This window comes from Bos indicus x Bos taurus, chromosome X, assembly GCF_003369695.1.
Source record: "Bos indicus x Bos taurus breed Angus x Brahman F1 hybrid chromosome X, Bos_hybrid_MaternalHap_v2.0, whole genome shotgun sequence".
NCBI classification, from domain to species: domain Eukaryota; kingdom Metazoa; phylum Chordata; class Mammalia; order Artiodactyla; family Bovidae; genus Bos; species Bos indicus x Bos taurus.
This window is the reverse complement of record NC_040105.1, coordinates 92,666,075-92,685,848: the sequence shown is the minus strand read 5'-3', so window position 1 is coordinate 92,685,848 and position 19,774 is coordinate 92,666,075. Positions and strand designations below refer to the sequence as shown.

The following is a 19,774-nucleotide window of genomic DNA, read 5'->3' as shown; positions in this document are numbered from 1 at the left end:
TAAATTTCTTTCAGAGTCTCCATAGTCGTATTGGAGAACGTAGATTGCCAAACCTGTCAAATGTCATCCTTTGTTAAATTGTAACGATGTACCTGTTGTCCATCCCCTGGGCATTGCTTATTATTAATGCAGTTTTCCTATGTATCTATTGTTTTCATGCATTTCTCATTTGTCTCATAGTTTGTGACATTTTCAGAGTTTTCACCTTAAAATAGCCTCAGTTTTAAAAATTATGTATACTGTTGAAGGATGAGCTTTATAAATTTGTTGTGAATGTATAGAAACTAGTTGCAGCAGTATTTTTCTACATTTCCAAAATCCATTTCAGTGAGAAACTGAAAAGAAAAAGTTTCCCTCTGTGAAAGCAATTGGAAGAATGCATCATGTTCTAGACGAAATACTTATTATGCCCATACAGGTTATATCTTTTAAAAATTCTCAGATGAAAATTGAATTTTGAATTGCCATCTAGAAATAAATTTTTATAGATAGTGTACACATTGGTTCCTGAAAATGGTAGAAAAGGTTTCTTGTCGAGTTCCCTAACACAAGTGTGAATGCTCTGTTTTTGAGTACCTACTTGTAGTGAAAGGACACATTGTGGCCAGCCAACTCAAATTGCTACCCACGTTTAATCATTGTAAATAAAGGAAGCAGAGAGACCCATGTTATATTTTCAGAACTGGCATGCTCAATACAGAACTATTAGTTTAAAAATACCACTGAACATTCTATTTGAATTAATCTAGACTTCTGTGAAAAACAAAATAATAAAAAGTACAATTGGTCACTTAAACATATACTATTTCATGCAGGTTATTAACTTAGTAACTACACATATTATTAAAGAACAATGAGAGTAAATACAACTTTGTAACACTTGGCAAACAGTTCAGAATTGATAAATTTCCATTTTGAAATACCTATAGTTTCTACAGAAGCAAAATCACCTTTCTCAGTGGAAAAAAATGTATCTATAAAACACCTATGTGCTGAACATTACTTTTTAAAGGAGCAACTAATTGTCCCAGTGTGAAATGAAGGTATATCACTCCTAAGGTTTAACATACTATTTGTGCATAATGCATTTTCCGAGCATCTGGATATAGAAAAGCAACAGAAAAACAAGTACTTTGAACAAAACCCATGGATTATAGGGAATCAATCATGTAGAGAGGTTGAAATAAATAATAAAAACATATTACCTAATGTTCTCTTAAACATTTGTGTTTCACAGTTACCAGGACTGGGAAAATTCTTCATTTTTACACACTGTGTACACTTGTCCTTGTTTATATTCGCCCCCAAACATGATTTAAGAACCATACGCAAAATGCCAGAATGAACCTTAATTAATTGACCCCCACAGTAATCTTTGTGGACAGCACACCAAAGTTCACTGGAAATAACACAAAGAAGTAATTCACAATAAGTACTAGAATAGGGGCACGTTCCTTACAGCAAATCCATAAGATTTTAGAATATTCACAGGGATTTTCTGATATGGTACAATCACAGTCACTTTGTGAGGGTGAAGAAGTTTAGTCTATAAAATATACTCTTTGAAGCACCAAGAACAGAGATACTTCTGAAGGAGCCTTGCACACATGGCCAAGCAGATATTGTGTATATTCAGAACAGTCTGTTTCACAACTACATTTCAGATGAGAATCACTGCAATTGCTTCTCTACCACTAGTAAACTTGAATCGTTTAGCACTTCATCTGTGAATATTGTTGTGTAACTTCTTTTCTACTGCTGACTCTTGCAGTCAATATTTATTTAAATTCAGACTCCAACGGTATTGCAAAAAAGGAAGATGTGAGCATCTTCATGTAAAACTTATAGCAACTCAAGAGATCATTTGGAAAAAATCCAAATCTCAATTTGTTAGCAAACAATAAAATGCCTAACTTAAAATGTGTTTTCAAATTTGTAAAAGTTTGTTAATAGGGTAAAAAGCCATACGGTTTGTTAAACATCATTCTAAAAGAGCTAACAGCCTATCTATTCATTTGCTTAAGAAATGCACGTTGTTTACCTACCTACCAGTTTGCCTACAGAAAATGTGCTTGCCTAATAAAACTAAAAGCTGTCATCATGCACTGTTGATTTAGTATACAGAAGTTGTCCATTATGTTGAAGAAGTTCTAAACGTATCAACCACATTTTTTTCTTAACTGATCTTCCTCTACATACAATCTTCCAGTTGGGATGTCTCAACACTTCTTTCTTGATAATTCCTGATTTTCAGTTACTCTATAAAAGTTCTCGTTTCCTCTTAAACTTAGTTCAGAATTTTCAAATTCAATTAAAGTCTTTAAGTTTTTCTTCTTTCAAATACTATGTGAATACGGAAATATTCATAAATATGGGGAACATAGCTTACCTACCAAAGTTGCTGTCTAAGTAGTATCATAAAATCTACTCTAAAACAATAGAATTTAAAATTGTTTTCTTTTAAGGAAGAAATCAAAACTGTACATTGGAACAAGGTACTATACTACAAAAGCAGGTCCTTCTATCCCCCCACTATTCTGGAAATGTAAACAAAAATTAGATACAAAAGTGATTTCTGTGCGGTATTCTTTGAACACTTTTTCAGCACCTCAATGTTATTAGGTGTACTTTTTGCTTGGTATAGGAGAAATTTTGTATGCACACATAGCTGTTCAGAGGACTTCAGATTTTCGACTACCAAATATCACTGGTGAAGCTATACTCTTTGGATGATAAAGGTAGCAGGGAACTGTTCCTATGAAATTCCTGGTTATCTTTCAGGGCATTGTTAAGGGGTAGCTGTCCATTGAGTAGTGTCAGAGGCAGGTTACAGTAAGTGTGGTGGTTGCCTAAGGAAGGTACTGGCAAGGTGGTGGTTGGCATCTCCTGTTTGTAACCTCTGCAACAATGCCTCATTTGCATCGAATCTGAATGGTGGAAATCCGGGAGATCAGCTTGAGATGACACCAGAGAGGCCGAGGTATTGGTCATGGCAATAGAGGGTATAGGCTGCAGCTCTCCAAAAAGTCCTTGTTCTGCAGAGTCCAGAACATGGCACCGAGAAAGCATTTCTTTTTTCTTGGTGGGCATTTCATATACTAAGTGCTTCCAAAACTTAGAATTTAATTTGCTGCTCTTGGGTCCCTTCCACTTGATCAGGGACAGAACTTTGATGCTGCGTTTTAGTGATTCCACCTCCTGGCAATTCACCTTTCCTTTTAATTCTGTACATTCAATCAAAATCACTTTGATTTCTCCACTGACTAACATATTATGGAGTCTGCTTTCCAATTCGAAAATACTCCATCCTCGTCTGAGAATATAGTCTGGAGTTAGCACGATAATAAGTCTTCTGCTTTGCTCAACACATCTTGTGAGATCTTCAACGTAGGCTACAAATCACAGAAAGAGAGAAAGAGTAAAACAAAGACATTCCCAGTCTTTAAAGCAGTAGGTTTGCATTCTAGTATAGCAAAGATGCAGTCTTTCACTAAGGTACATCACTTTTTCTTTTCTTGTATTGCACACTCAGAAAGCTTATTGCCTAAAAAAAAAAAAATTCTAATACTTTTCTTTCCCCTCACCATTACTTACAGTGTTTTAGCTAATATAAACTGACTTCTTCAGAGCTTAGGTGTATTTCAGTTATTTTTATTTACTGAATCATTTAATTCAAGATAAGCCTTCAGGCTAATATTCTAAGTGAACAATCAGTGGGTTGATGAAGAGAGAAATGGAGCCTTTTAATGAAGGTCACTGTGTTTATGGGTTTGGTTTGCTTTTCCTTCAGTTTCCAACTACTAAACAAGTAGAGGGGTCTATGTACATAATTTATATATATTACATTATACTTCAAAGATAATTATGAAAGAGATGGTGGAAAATCTCTTCTAAAATCATAGCTTGTTTCTCAGAATATCTTCTGTTATTTGCAACCTTAGTTTCTCCATTTTGTTCTTCAAACATGGAGATAGGGAAGTGGTGTGTGTGTGTCCATGAGTTTAATTTGAACCAGCTGCTCTTTGTTCAGAGGAGGAGTGAGGGGTGGAGTTGGAGCATGGGGGATGGTGTGGAACGGTCAGTATAGGAGGAGGAGTCTATCAACTGAGAAGTCTTTGCTCTACTTTGTGGGAAAATTCTGAAAGTAAGGTGAATAAGTTATGGTCTTTTCCTAGTAGAAAAGCACTCAACTAACTCTAGGTTTGTTTATCCCATGGAATAATCCTTTTGCAACCAGGCTTCCCAAAGCCTTATCCGCCAAAAAGGGAAACACACACATGTGTTAACAAATGGAGACTTGGACACAGGTGCTGTAACAGCGAGCTGTCTTTACTAAGCAGAGCACGAGGCCTTGTCTAATGTACAGTGCCCTCTAGCAGAAGCAGTGCTTACAGAAGCATAGCAACATTTGTCACTACAAATCTGCCCAAGGTTACAGACTGCTTTCAGGGTGTCACGTCCAGTACATAGTGTGGGGCCACCAAGCAGCTCAGTGCAAGTCATTTGAAAAGAGAAACTTATTTTACAGATGCATATTTTTACAGATGATTTCTCTTTCCCAGGGTTTTATTTCTACCGTTTGGCAGCAAGAACACTTTCACAAGTGAAAAAGAGCAAACTCTCTCTACACCCTACAGATAAACAACTTTTTGAGAGGTACACAGAGAATTGCCCATTTAACAAATTGTTGTTAACTGCTGTTTTGCTTTTTACTTAATACATTTCAGGACTTTCTCATGCACTAGTTACAGAGACTGTATCTGAGGTGATAAGGCAACTTCTAAGTGGGGAGGGAACCCCTTAAGAATTTTATTAAAATTAACCCCTCCAGAATTTTATTTTAGAGATTATGTTTTAAAAAACAGCATTGAAATCTGCAAAAAGTAAAAATGAAAACAAAACAAAAACACCACATAAGTAGCAATGGGGAATTTATCACTCTGTCATTTATAGAACTGGTGAAACAATGGAAGGAAAGGTAGAAAGTTTCAATAGAGTGGAAAAATATTATCCCAATGTATCAACAGCTCTGACTCTTCATTTTCTTCCTTTCTTTCTGCTCCCAAAAAGAAAGAAGTTATGTGGGAAGCTTCATCATTAGAGGTTGAATCTGTAAGATACAGTAAAATAAACTATCATGCATCTTTCCCATTATTCTTTTCACCTTTCCTCCAAACAAAACAAAAACCCAAGCCAGAATCATGGTATAAGTGCAGGAGTCCATGAAAACACAATTTTATCAGATTATGTATGAGTTAATTGTTATTTTTACAGAATTCTTTACAAAATGATTTACTGAGGGGTTATCCCAAGTAGTATTCCTCCCTCATTAATTGTAGCTTTACATTTAATTCTTAAAAATTTATCTGTACAACTTTGTCATGAGCACATTTGTCACAGAAATGATACCTATATGAACAACACTATTTCTATGTGTTGGGATGTAGCTTAATTTACTTTTTAACTATATTTTAAAAAAACAAAAGGAACAGCTATACAGATTTCTATCTACTTAAAGAAAATGACAGCTCAAGCATTCACAGTCATAAGAGAAACAATACACACACAAATAAATTTGATTGGGATGTCATAGGCTTTGACTGTGGGCTTCCCAAGTGGCTCAGTGGTAAAGGACCTGCCTGCCAATGCAGGAGACGCAAGAGATGGGGATTCAATCCCTGGGTTGGGAAGATCCCCTAGAGAAGGAAATGGCAACCTACTCTAGTATTCTTGCCTGGAAAATCCCATGGACAGAGGAGCCTCAGGGGCTACAGTCTATGGGGTCGCAAAGAGTCCCCAGAAATGACTGAGCACACTCGCACACGCACAGGCTTTGGCTTTACTATCCTTTTTCTCTGTTGGGGGAGGGAACAGGATACAATTTTTGCCCCATTAATATGGTTCTCCCCCTTCACTTGTCTATTATACTTTGTCATTTGACAGTTAAGCAGAATGCAACATTTAGGGTTTGAGGGGCTTCTGTGAGATTAATTAGGCAGAATTTGCATTTGCCCCCAGAAGGAATGCCTGTCAAGAGGAATCCCACTACACTCAGCTGCACGGGGTGTGAGTGTTGAAGAGAACCTTGGAGAGAGGGAGTGGTCCCTTTCTCCAGCATACTACACTGGCTCTGCTTATCCTGGCAAAGCTTAGTGGAGAGTTGAGGCAACCATCCAGATAATTCCAGCTGAAAACCTGCTCTGGAAGAAAAAAAGGTCTGAATTATCCTGGTTTGCCCTATATATACATTAATCATATGCACTGGAGTCAGTCAGTCAGTACATCTAAATTTTCCCTGGGTAGACACAGCCCAAGTGTCCCAAAGAAAACACAAGCCACTTTCTTGGGCCCCGAATTTCGTGTTCCATTTCACTTGGTGAAAAACCAAGTGGAAGTTTTCAGATGTGAAGCCCACATTTCACTTCTTGGGATGCTGATCAGTGGCTGGGCAGCAATCTCAATATTTGAAAGCAGTTTGGGGAGGTGCCTCTAAGAGCTGTCTGGCTCTAAGGAAAAGAAGGAGAAACTGGGCCCTCACTTCCATATTCTGGCTTGCTCTCTCTGTTTTTCTCTCTATGTTTTTTCTTTTTCTTACCCATTTGCTCCTCTTTCTTTCACCCTTTCATTTTTTTTTCCTTTTCCTGTCCTGTCTCTCCTGTCCTTTTACCTCCTTCTTTGCTTTTTTTTTCTCAATTCCCCTTCTTACTCTCCCTTCCTCTTTTGCTTACCTCTCTTTGCCCTGTTTCTCCCTTCCTTCCTAAATCTTTGCTTTCTGTATCTTTGGGAAAAACAAGGAACTAGGCATCATGAAAAGAATACTTAATTAGCAAGGGACCCAACAGGTAGAGTTAACAATAGTTTTTACTTGCTAATCTTTATCCAGGGAGTTGTTGCTGGTTCCTATGCAGCAAGTGTACCAAAGAATTTTCCCCAACCCCTGGAGCTGCATATCTGCATACAATGACTGTGAATTGGAGCCTGATCCATTAGGACCATACCCTGTTTTTGTATGGCCTGTGAGCTAAGAATGACTTTTTAAAACATTTTACAGGGTTAAAAAAAATAAGAATATGATGCAACAGAGACCATATATGACCCACAAAGCCTAAAATATTTATTCTCTGAACCTTTACAGAGAAAGGTTGCCACCCCTAAATTAGAGACCAATCAGGATGTTTAGGTTTGGAAAAGTTCCAAATAAACTAAGCAGAAATCAGGTATCAAATTAAGGCATTGCTGGTCCACAGCTAGTGTAGTCCCTGACAGGCAGTGGTGTTTGCCATGGTAGGGCTGTGGTTTTGTGTGAGACATGTTAGAATCCTTCAGGAGCCATTTTAAAAAGTTTCTTACCATGAAGAGATAATAAAGAAATGTGTTTTTTTTTTTTTTTTTTTTAATTCCTAAATTCACAGCACACATGAATACTTGGTAAATCTTGCCCTGACTTGTTCAGGCAAATTTAGCAACCAAGTAGCAGGAATCCCTTAAAAGACTATTTTTTCCACATAAAAATATAAAACATCCCTTAAATGAAAGGACATTAAGTTATTTCTTTGCAAATTTTGAAGTAACTTAACAATGACAGAATAAACTATGGGTGGCTGTATCTGAGAGACTTCTGCTTCTCTAAACAAGGCTTATGAAACCACAGTAGATATGAAACAAAGCTATTACACTTAACCTATTTGTGCTCTTCACAGTTTTGTAAAGAAAAAAATGGGCAGTTGTATAAACCAAAATTCCAGTATATTTAGAAAAGTAGGATTCAATCTACAAAAGTTGAAAACAGGACACTTTTAATCAAAGCAAAAAAGTAAACTGAAAGAAGAAATAAAAGTACAAAGTAGAATCAGGAAGAATATAATGGCAGCCCCAAGAAGTTTCTTCTAATGGGGTGTGTATACTTTTTCCAAAGAACTCAGTACTCCTAAATGCCAGGCTTTAAATCTACTCTGGATATAGGCAGAAGCACAAGGAGAAAACACTCTTATGCATAAATTTCTATGTGGTCTTGCTACTACCTACTAACCATTTGATTTATCAAACTAATTAATTATAAATTATGTTTTTAATTTATTTTTTTAATATATATATTTTTTTATTAATTATTTTTGTGTTGACACTGCTGCTTATGTCAGAATCATTATCAGGGGTAGTAGGCATATTAAAAATTAAAAGACAAGTACTTAGTCTGTAGGTAAAAGCATAATTTATTACTTAATCAGGTTCAAACAATAGAATCTTGGTAGGCTTATACTCACAGCTATGTATATCCAAAATCAGTTAAACAGACAAATCATTAGGGTGAGATAGGATGTGTCAAAATTGATAACATTCTACTAATTTTAGTGAATATTACATAACAAATAGCTATCAGCAATGATATTTATTAAACCTATAGATTCATATATCAAAACTTAAAAACAAGACGGTTTCGGACTGTGACTGAGATGGATCCACTCCTATAACTGGTGGGGAGAAACCAGCAAAAATAATATAGGTTTCACATGTATCAAAGGAAAAAAAATGTATTATTCAGCACTATATATTTGGAAAAAGTTATTAGACCTCTGGTATAAACAGAGGCATACAGTGAGGTACTTTATAATGTAGTCTCACTGAAAATACTACCTACATTTAAAATAATGATGCTTAATACTAACTTATTGAAAGAGTTACACAGGTTGACAACCTCACTCTTTATCTTGGCTGATGTGAAAATTTTCGGGTCTTGCTTCTGCCTCTGGCAGATGTAAGAATCTGTCTGTGTTGTCTGCCACAGAGATTGAGGCTACAAATTTTTGTATTTAGCCAGGTGTGTGTGAGGGGAGCAGGGGGCTTTCTAAACAGTGTGTAATATTACTTGCCCTACAAAAACCTTCCCTGCCCCCTCCTCCAAGTCCTTGACTTGATAGTTCATAGTTCATAGGGATAAAATTATTTTTGGCAGGATTTTTGTTTTCTATTGACTATTGTAAGGGTTCTAATTGATTCTGATTAGTAAGCTGATCAACAGTTAACATGGATTTGTTGAGTCTTTGTGAGTGCAGGAAACCATGATGTATTTAGTTTTGACTTTGGAAGCTGCATTTTTGGTAATGAATCCTTTGCTTTTGTGTTTCATAAATGGATGGACAGGAAGGCATGATGCTGGGCAGAATCTACTCTGGAATGTTGTCCATATTTCTGAATTCTTTTGCTTTCCTCTTTACCTCTTCACTGAGAATAGAGGTAGGTAATGGAACACATTCAGAGGATACTGAAATAAAGAAAATGTGGAGAGTAGCAAACAGAGAGTCCGCAAAATGTCCTTCCCCTCCTTTTCTCTTTTAACCTCATGCCCTAAAATCTGTAGATTTGTCATTCTAATCAGTGCAGTCTTGATAAATATGGAAAAAGACAACTTGCTGCTTATATAGTATTTTCTGTGGTTCCTTTGGTACTTAAGACAATTTTATCTTGGCCTTCAACTCTTTTTTTAAGGTGTCTGTTTTCTGTGCTTCCCCAAAAGTAGATGCTCTGTTTGAAATTCTACACAACAGAGGCTTCCTTTACCTCAAACTTTGAATGAAAAACCTCAGTCCATTGACCACAGTACTTTGCTGGTCATATTGGATACAGTTTACAGTTCTCTCTCTCTAGACTCTAACATGAAGGGGTTGGTGGGCATATATAATTTTATTCCATGTGAGTAAATTGTATACAATGTGTTAAATTTCCATGATTGTGCATTTCACCCCTGCCTCACACTTTTTAGGTCACAGACGTCAGATTGCCTGGAAAAGGATTTTATTACTCCCCAAGGACAATTTACTTGAATGATGTCCAGTATGTCCAGCTATTAGAGAAACTATTGGCAATGAGTAGTTACAGATCCATGTACAAAAATTTTTTTGCATGCCTCACTTCAGAAGCGACTAGGGATCATCTGACACCAGATGTATTCTCCAGTCATTTGTCATTTCAATGTCAGCACAATCACATGGCCATTAAAGAACTGAAGGTTAGAATAGTGAGGAAGGTCTAGCAAATGCAAGAATGTAATCAGACATAATCATTTTTACCTTAAATTACTGAAGGAGTCCTAGGATTCTTGAGTGAGAGAAACAGAAAATTGAGCATGAAAAAAAATGGAAAGACAATTTGATATTTGAAGCCAAATTCATAAATATAATTTCAACAGACATGGCTGATCAACCATATGTATGATAATATTTTTCATTCACTAATGTCTTTCTCTGGTGAAATAATGCAGGAATAACTCACATAGAGATCCCCATAGTCTTCCTATGGGTAGAAGAGGAAACTGAGCTAAAAGCTTTTGAAAGGCTTTTTTCTCTTTCATGTCCACTTAATCATCTATAGATTTTTCTAAAGCTTCAGCCAGAATTAGCTCAGTTTATAATTGTTTTTAAGTATTTCACATGTACTCTTCAGGATCCTGCTCACTTTCTCTTAAAAGGCAAACAAAAGCTACAGGATTTGGTTGCTTCTACTTTTAGTCTTAGAATGCTATTTTCTCCATTTGATCAGTTGAAAAACTTTTATATTTTTATGTTTTCTAATCTCTGCAGAAACAGAGATAAGATGGACTCAAAAGCCTAAATGGTACTCATCCAAAAATGTCCCCAATCTCAGAATCTCAACTGCACAGCTGGGTTCTGTTGGTCACATGTCAGCTTCAGAGCACATCTGTTCATTCCTAAAGGATCCACTAGGCCCCATGAACACAATGTGCTCTGTGTATAGTACTTTACACCACAAAACCCAGCAGCTGCACGGGTGAGAAAATCTCTACTTCTCAAGTTTGTGTCTCTAGGCAGTTTGAGTAGGGTGTTTTCTATCTGGCTTGCTTTTGGTTGCCTGTCACTTCTGACATTCAGATGCCTGTTGGCAACAAAATTGCTTTTGCTATTCTACTACAGATGTTTCTAGCCTGGGAAGAGACAGACCAAACTTTTACTGGAAAGTAGGAATTCTTGCCACATTCAGGCACCAAACCTGAGAAAACATAAGGAAGATTCTGGCCACAGGCTCAAGAATGGAAAGGTAGGTCACTGCCAGGAAAATAATGTCCAGATTTAAAGACTTCTAGTTTTAGCATTTAGGAAAAATATTTGTGTCAGATCTTCCCATCTGTGATGGTTCATGATGGCCAAAGGACACTTCCCTAGTAGGGCATGCAAGGAGGGTACAATTACATGCACTTCACCTTGGAAAGTGACATCTTTACATTCAAGCTTTCTGAGAACTCATGGTCACGTGTGTGGGTGGTGGGGAGGAGAGAGGGAGGAGGAGGGGGAGATAAGGTAAGGGAGACACATTCATGTACTTTTGAAACCATATGCATTGGAGAGATTTGTGTGTTGATGAGGTTGAGTTGAAATACCATGAGAGTGGTGAAAAAGAAACTGAAGATACATCAAAAAGGAAGGTATTAAACATGAATGGGTTTATGTAAAAAATTTCATTAGTTTGATTCATAGAAAATTATTGTTGTAGGTCAAGAATGATATTATGAAGTCTGCTTTTACAATCCTCAAAGGCCTCACTGCTAGTTTTTAGAGGAAGGAGCAGTCTTGGGTCAACATGTTTTAAATGAGATGTGAGGGACAAACACAGCTTATAATATTGTAACTAGTGCCCCCCCACAGGAATGTGTCTATATTTATATAGCATAACCTGTTAAATCTGTACCAATGGCTGTGACTACAGACCATAGAAGCTTCTTTAATAACACATATACACTAAGTCCAAAATGTTCTACTCTGTCATTCATGTGTAAATCAAGTATATTATTCATATACTTCATTGACTTCCTGAATGCGTGCTAAAAATGCCAAGGAAAAACTCGTTAATCGTGACATGGTGACTGCTCAGCCAGCTCTGAAATGTTGATGGAAAGGAAAAATTGTCAAAGGGCCTTTTTAAGAACTTCTGCAGGTTACACTCGCAAATCGGAATTCAGAGAACATGAATTTTCTCATTCAGGAAGGAAGGATTAAAATCAAACACCCTCCAGTGGTTGCATCTGAAAACTGCATAGTTGTCCCTTACTTGTAAAAGCAGCCTTCCTATGTACCACTGAGTACCCAGGACCCAACTCCCTGCTTAGTTTAATTGTTGTATCATCTCAAAAAATTAAAATGATCTTCTATGGACTATAAAATCTCTCTTCATCCTAATAACATCATCTTGGGTATTTTTATATTAAGTTCTTTACATGCCAGAATAAATAAGGCAACAACCTCCTATTATCCCTTATGTTGTGTATTACAGTCCTCAGTTAAAATCTTGTACTTTCGTGCTAGGAAATATGACTTGTATAAGCCTCATATCCCATGGTCAAGGAGGACATTCAGGCCTGTGTATGATACACCAAAACAACTAATCAATTTCGCCAATCAACTAGCTGACTCATTGAGGTATACAATATTCTACCACCTGTTTGGCTAAATTAACACAGCATGTTGATTCAATTGACCTGTCAAGTTATCAAAATAAACTGAGAGAATGAATAAAATATAATTTGCGGATGCATCTCTCTTACTCTCATGATCTCAGTCTGGGTCTCATGGGTCTCAGTCTGACCCATGCACACTAGGTGCCTCTTTATATAATAAGCAGGAGTCCTCTATTGAGTCTCAGGTAAAGTGGTTCACCTGTGTTCCAAGTTGTCCCTATTTCTTTTCCTGATGTGCACAATGTTGAAGTATTGCTTTCTGGGTCAGAAGAAAGATAATCAAAGTTGACATGTTCAGACGTGAAGGGTGACATTTTTAAGTCACTTAGTGGGGTTGATAAAGACTACTATTGTGGCGCCAACAAATTTGTAATGCAATAAGGCAGAAATTGAATCCACACTGAATCCTACTGAAGGTGACTCGACATAGAATATAAATTCCACTTTGGTAATGCTATTATCTGAATATAATTTAAGACACTATCTAAAAATTGATGTTGCAGAATTTTGATAGTTAACAAGATGCTCTTGGCAAAAAATGCAAAAAATACGTAGTAATCTAATGAATTAAACAAAAAATACTAAGGGGATATTTTTGATATTTCACTAATGATAAACCTCAATCTCTTGTAGATATTCTTTATAATATCGGAAAAAATACACATTAGAACTGAGACTATTCCTGTGAATTACATTTTCTTTCAGCAGAAAGCTCCTTTTTAGCTTTCTTATTCACTTGTTTAAAAGGCCTTTCAAGATACTGTCATGAAAATATTAAAACTTTTATTTATTTCATTTCCTCTTGTCTTAAACCAACACTATTAAAACAAAATCAGCAAGCATCTATTTAGCATCTACTGAGCTCAGATATTCTGTTAGATTATAACAGGAGTATATAGATGAATGAGAGACAGTCCCTGCCCTCATGGAGCTTATGATCTCACTGAGAAGATAAGACATACATAGGTAGAAAGCTACATACAAAAATAATACAAAATATCACAGAAATACAAAATTTAGAGTCAAGCAAGTGATTATACCCCATGTACTCTAGAGTTAGAGAAATCATTATGGAGTTTTCACAGAGGCAGTGATATGGAGAGGATAAATAGGATTTGCAAAGGTATAGAAGACTAACATGAACAAAAGCATTGCAAGGACATACAATGTACATGAAAGGCATAGTTTGGCTAGAGTATGGGAATGGGTAAGGGAAATGGTAGGAGAAAAATTTAGGAGATAAATCTGGGCTGGCACTAGACTGTAGACGTGTTTAGCTAAGGGTTAGTAGATTTAATCCTGTAAGAAATGGTGAAGCATATGATTGTTGAATAGGGGAGAGACATGATGAAGGAGGTATACATATTAGTGGGACTAGATGGATGAGAGGAAAAATAGGGAAGGCAAACAGTAATAGGCATTGAGGAATGAGTTGATTAGGGCCTATACTAGAATGGTGGAAGTCATCATGGAAAAGATACAAATGGACACTGGATTTGGGAGAGAGACACCAAAGAATCAAGTCATGAAAATGAAGGAAATTACAGAAAAGAAAAGAGGTGAGGACTAAGGCAAGAAATCTGAGGAAGTCTTACATTTGTTGAAAGTAGTGTACCAGTAAATATTGTCTGGTTTCTTTCTATGAATGTGTAAGTGTGCATACTCAACGTGCAAACCCAAACATATACATATGCACACTGAGAAAAAGTGATGAACAACCAAACCTTAGTTGTTTCAATTTGTTTCTTGCCAGCTAGTGACCATGGTGGACTTCTGATCGCTTGAATTAACATTATTGAGGGATAAATAATGATCTAGAGGAGTGAGAACCAAATAGATCTAGGTTCTAATTCCATCTCTACCATTTGCCAGCTGACTGATACTGGATTTCTTTCAGGTCTTATTTCCTCATCTGTAAGATGAAGATAATAGTGCCTGCTCTTAAGGATGGAATGAAACAATGTATCTGAAAATATTCTATATACAGTCAAGTACTGAAAATATAAGCTTTTTAATTTTGTTATCCCTTGTGTATAAATTACCATATTCTGATTTGTGGTTACAGTTTAATTTCCTCTTCCCAGGGATGTTCATATATACATGCAAACTAATTCTAGCACTTTTAGTTTCCTGCAGTGACATTTTAAGCTCTTTGAGGGTAGGGGCCATATCTTTTCTGTATTTATCTTATACTACCATGTACTATACTCTGAACAGTAAAAGGAAAAAAGTATATTTTTTACTTGAACCTGAATTTATTCTCAAAACTCAAATATAACTTTCAATATGTAGCATAATTGAAAAGTGGCACTCAAGCCCTCCCCATAGTCTAGAACTTCTTAAAAAGAATTTAAATACACAGTGAGGTGCCATATCCCATGGCCTCATATACATTTTAAAATTTTATTTATTTATTTTTTAATTGGAGGATAATTGCTTTACAATATTGTGTTGGTTTCTTTCATACGTCAACATGAATCAGCCATAGGTATCTGTATGCCCTCTCCCCTTCGACCTCCCTCCCACCTCCCACCCTCTCCCACCCATCTTGGTTGTGTCCCTGCATCATACAGCAAATTTCCACTGGCTATCTGATTTACATGTGGTAACATATATGTTTCAATGTTACTCTCTAAATTTGTCCCACTTTCTCCTTCCCCCTCTGTGTCCACAAGTCTGTCCTCTATGTTTGTGTCTCCACTGCTGCCAAGCAGAGAGGTTCATCAGTACCGTCTTTCTAGATTCCATGTATATGAGTCAATATATGATATTTGTTTTTCTTTTTCTGACTTACTTCACTCTGTATAATATCTACCATATTAGAACCGAGTCAAATGCATTCCTTTTAATGGCTAAATAATATGCCATTGTGTCTATGTACCACAGCTGCTTTTTCCATTCATCTGTTGATGGACATCTAGGTTGCTTCCATGTGCTAGCTATTGTAAATAGTGCTGCAGTGAACATTTGGGTACGTGTGTCTTTCAGTTATGTTTTTTTAAAAGTGGATTTTTCTGTAAATCTGGAAATGAGTATCAAGTCTTAAATTCAGAGTTATTAGTGACAATGATTGTAGGTATAAGTAGAAACAATGACAGAAGATCAGTTTTGGAACTGAAATGCATTGAAAATCTGAAATGCAAAAAAAAAGATCTGACTTATACAATTTTAAAGGATCTTCACTTTTCTAAGAGCACTAAGGCAATATAATAAAATGTACAATTAAATCACAATTTTTAAAGCATACCTAAAATATAGGTGAGAGTGCCTTTAAAAATTTTTGGATGCTAGAAAGTCATAACACAGTCATTGGGGAAAATTTTGAATTTAATAAAATCTCCTGTAAGAAAAATCTAAATTCTTGGCTCTGACATTTGAAGTCTCCATATAACTTCTTAAGTGAAACCAAACTTTTAAAATACAAAACTCAAAAGTACTTACTTCCACTTGGAATCAGGTCCCTTTCTGGGATGAATAGTTTATATCCATAGTGTTTTTCCAGCACATCTGGCAGTATTTCAAGAGCAAATTGCTCTTCTTCAGGGTTGTCACAGTCTAAAGTATCTTGGTCCACTTTTGTGTAAGAGAGATAGGCATCATATTCCTTGTTGTCTTAGATACAAAGAAAAACAAAAGGGTTGTATGTAGGATTAGTAGGTTCTCTTTCAGTACTAAATATCTGTAATAATTAACAGGCTAGAATAAGCAGTATAATTAATAACCATCATTAACAATTAGAAAAAATAAGTCACGTGTCATGCCGTAAGAAACCTAGTATATTTCAACACAATCCAGTTATAGTCACGGGATATGAACTGAAATTGCTATGCAATGGGCAACATAGAGTTTTGACAGAATAAAAGAGATTTATTTGTAACTTTTGTTGTGAATGATTAGCTCAGTGTGTTTGAATGAAGGACTACATAAACCAAAGTCATGAATCTTAACTCTTTCTGTGCCAGTTGGCTTGGCTCTGTTACTTGGTCACAGACTATACCTTGTTTGCACAAATATGTGTAAGAGATCCAAAAGAGGCTGGGCCCTGGAGTGTGGAAGATCGAAATAATCTAGCCTCACTCCTGGAGACTCTACTTGCAACACATGCCATACTTCCAGTTGGTTACTGTCGTCATCGTCATATACAAAATGCAGTTCATTACCAAATATTAGAGACAGCAGCTGGGTTTTATACAAGTGCATTGCCTGTTATTCTTGTTCAATCCATGGCCAACTAATTTGATACAAACTTCCAAAAGAAGCCTTTGTTTAAAAACATACATCCTTCCAATATTGCCAAATTAGGTTTTCCTTTCACCCATTTAGTCAGAGTTAACTGTGCTTTAAGAATGTATTTTTTCCTCCTTTGCTGTATTGGCTCAGAGCCAGTCTCCCCAAAGAGAAAATGTGTATGTGTATGTATGTGTATATACACACAGAGTTTTTCCCTGATTTTATTAATGAATACAGCCACTCAAAGTCCCCACTGGTTTTAGAAGGGACACACTAGAAAAGTTATAGTGGTTTTTAAAATTCCCTTATTTATAGAAAAAATTTTAATGTGGTGAGTCTAGACTCATATGGAACTATTAGTATTTAGAAACTATTAAACCTAGTTACTTGCAAATAATTTTAAAAGACCAGAAAACATTTCAGATTTTGTTTCTAAAGCACAGAAATATTTTCCATTAAAACAAACCTGATTAGATTATAGTTAAAACCTGACCAAAATATACTTTACAGAATGAAGCAGCCACTCATTTTCCTTATACCATTAATAATTTGGTTCTAACTGCTGAAAGAGGTATACATGATAGGCACATAAGGAGATATAAATATCCTATGGGTTCCAAGGTGGCTCAGTGGTAAAGAATTTGCCTGGCAGTGTAGGAGACTTGGGTTCAATCCCTGGGTTGGGAAGATCCCCTGGAGGAGGGTGTGTCAACACACTCCAGTATTCTTGGAGAGGGAAATGGCAACCCACTACAGTATTCTTGCCTGGAGAATCCTATGGACAGAGGAGCCTTGCGGGCTATGGTCCATGGGGTTGCAAAAGTGTTGGACATGATTTAGAAACCAAACAATAACAGCAAATACCCTATGGTAAGAAGCACACAGGACCCCTTTGACTATTTTAGTGATAACTGAGTCAGGATTATATTGTTCTAATTCTAGTAAGGTTCCAGGCTTCACTACCCCCACATGAAAGGAACTCTAGTTATTTATATTAAGATGGTGCTTGAAGCCAGGAGGCTTCCCTTTAGCCTGTCCTCTAGCTAGAAAAGACTTGTGTGAGCCTTGGTTGGGTTACTTGATTGCTTAGGAACACATGCACATGGAGGACTGCCCCAGTAGTTGAGATCATTTGGCTTACAAATGAGGCACATTCCACTGTTATGCATAAAACACCACTTGGAAGTGAGAATGTTCACAAGCAATGCTAATATAAGAACCTCCTGGTAATCCTAGCACCTCTGCCCCTGTTCCAATCAGGCTCAGGATGCACCTGCAGGCCCTTGACTTTCTCCAGCTATAATTACTCACCTGGGACTGAGAGTTGCTGATGATACACAGCTGTAAGAATAAAATAGGCCAAAGGACAAACAGATCCATTTCTATGAGCAGAATGTATTTCATCTTTCTTGATAGATGGTGTTGCTGCCTCAAACTCCATAATGTCAGACTAGACCCTAGTTTCCTCTGACTTTGATAACTCTAACTCACAAACCTCTTGAAATTCAACTACTTATTAATTCATTCAGCAATGTTTTTTGTTGGGCATCTACTATGAGCTAGCCATCCACTATGACTACCTGACTCTTTGCCCATCTGGCCAGAACTTCTAGACTCTTACCCCATTGCTTGTCCAGACTATGATGATTTGCCCTCCAACTATGCCTAATCTCCGTATTCCTGGTCCTATCCTTACTTGCTTCACCTATACACTAATATAGGTGGTGTTTTTGTTGTTGTTTAGTTACCAAGCCATGTCCAATTCTTTGAGACGCTATGGACTGTAGCCCACCAGGCTCCTCTGTCCATGAGGTTTCCCAGGCAAGAATACTGGAGTGGATTGCTATTTCCTTCTCCCAGGGATCAAGACTTTTTTTTCAGAAAAATATTGCTATATCTCAAGTCATGACAAAGAACATGGATGTCTTTGTGTTAACCCTCAACATGTCTGGATAACAAATTGTACATACCATTCTAGAAATACATCATTCTTTGGAAAATGGTTGCTCCTGGTTTCAGTTATGTCCCTTTAAGATGAACTAAAGGTGAAGAGCTTATGGTAAATGGCAAGAGCAGGAAGAGAGCTCTCAAAGCCACTGTGTCAGATGTCCCAGAAGGCCTAGAATGCCAGCTAGTGAGCAAGCAGTGACACAGATGCCACAGTTTAAAAAATGCACTTCAGCTCTATGTAGACAGCCAAGAAAACCTCATGAATAGCCACAGCTGTTGCTCACAAAGAGGAGCAAGACAGATAAAGCAATATCAATGATATGACACGATGCAAATAAAGGTTAACAGCAAATCCTAAAAATTGTTTTAAAACTGAATGGCCATTCAGCAACACCACTTTGTTATGTGAGGCTAATGAGCCTTCCTCTTTATTAAATCATGCTGACTATGCTCATCTGAGAAGCCAGAAAAAACCACAACGCATTATAAAGGAGAGAGCCAGTTATTCCCAATGAAGAGAGAAGTTATGATGAAGGGAAACAAATTGTCTGTGGAAGAATTTTTCTGTTGTCACACTGTCCCTCCCATTTTAAAATTTCATTTTAATCCTGTTCACCATCAGCAAGTGGTTCCTGTTTACAGTGCAGTTCTTCTGGGCCTCTGCTAAAAATAGTACTAAATCCTTTAGCTTCTAAAGTGCAAAGACTGTGTAACTTTGTGGATTACTATGTCCCCAATGGTTACTATACTACCAGTGTGTGTATGTATAGGATTAATCCAGATGAAGAATATATTTAATATGTAAGTAAATACATCATTCATGGTGCTTGGTACATAGTAGACACTAGATAGCATATTGAAAAGCAGAGACATTACTTTGCCAACAAAGGTCCGTCTAGTCAAGGCTATGGTTTTTCCTGTGGTCATGTATGGATGTGAGAGTTGGACTGTGAAGAAAGCTGAGTGCCTAAGAATTGATGCTTTTGAACTGTGGTGTTGGAGAAGACACTTGAGAGTCCCTTGGACTGCAAGGAGATCCAACCAATCCATTCTGAAGGAGATCAGCCCTGGGATTTCTTTGGAGGGAATGATGCTGAAGCTGAAACTCCAGTACTTTGGCCACCTCATGCG

At 36.9% G+C, this 19,774-nt stretch overlaps 1 protein-coding gene across 2 annotated transcripts in view; it reads right to left on the bottom strand.

Annotated features, from left to right (window-relative positions):
• Positions 1-613: 613 nt before the first annotated feature.
• The window catches only part of IL1RAPL2 (interleukin 1 receptor accessory protein like 2), a 1,456,614-nt gene continuing 1,437,453 nt past the window's right edge, over positions 614-19,774 (bottom strand). For both annotated transcript variants that reach the window (XM_027533545.1, XM_027533546.1), the window contains 2 exons: positions 15,905-16,075; positions 614-3,392 (listed from right to left, as the gene is read on the bottom strand). In XM_027533545.1, coding sequence (XP_027389346.1) covers positions 2,695-3,392; positions 15,905-16,075 — 869 coding nt within the window. In that variant the 3' untranslated portion in view covers positions 614-2,694. The remainder of the gene's footprint in view (positions 3,393-15,904; positions 16,076-19,774) is intronic.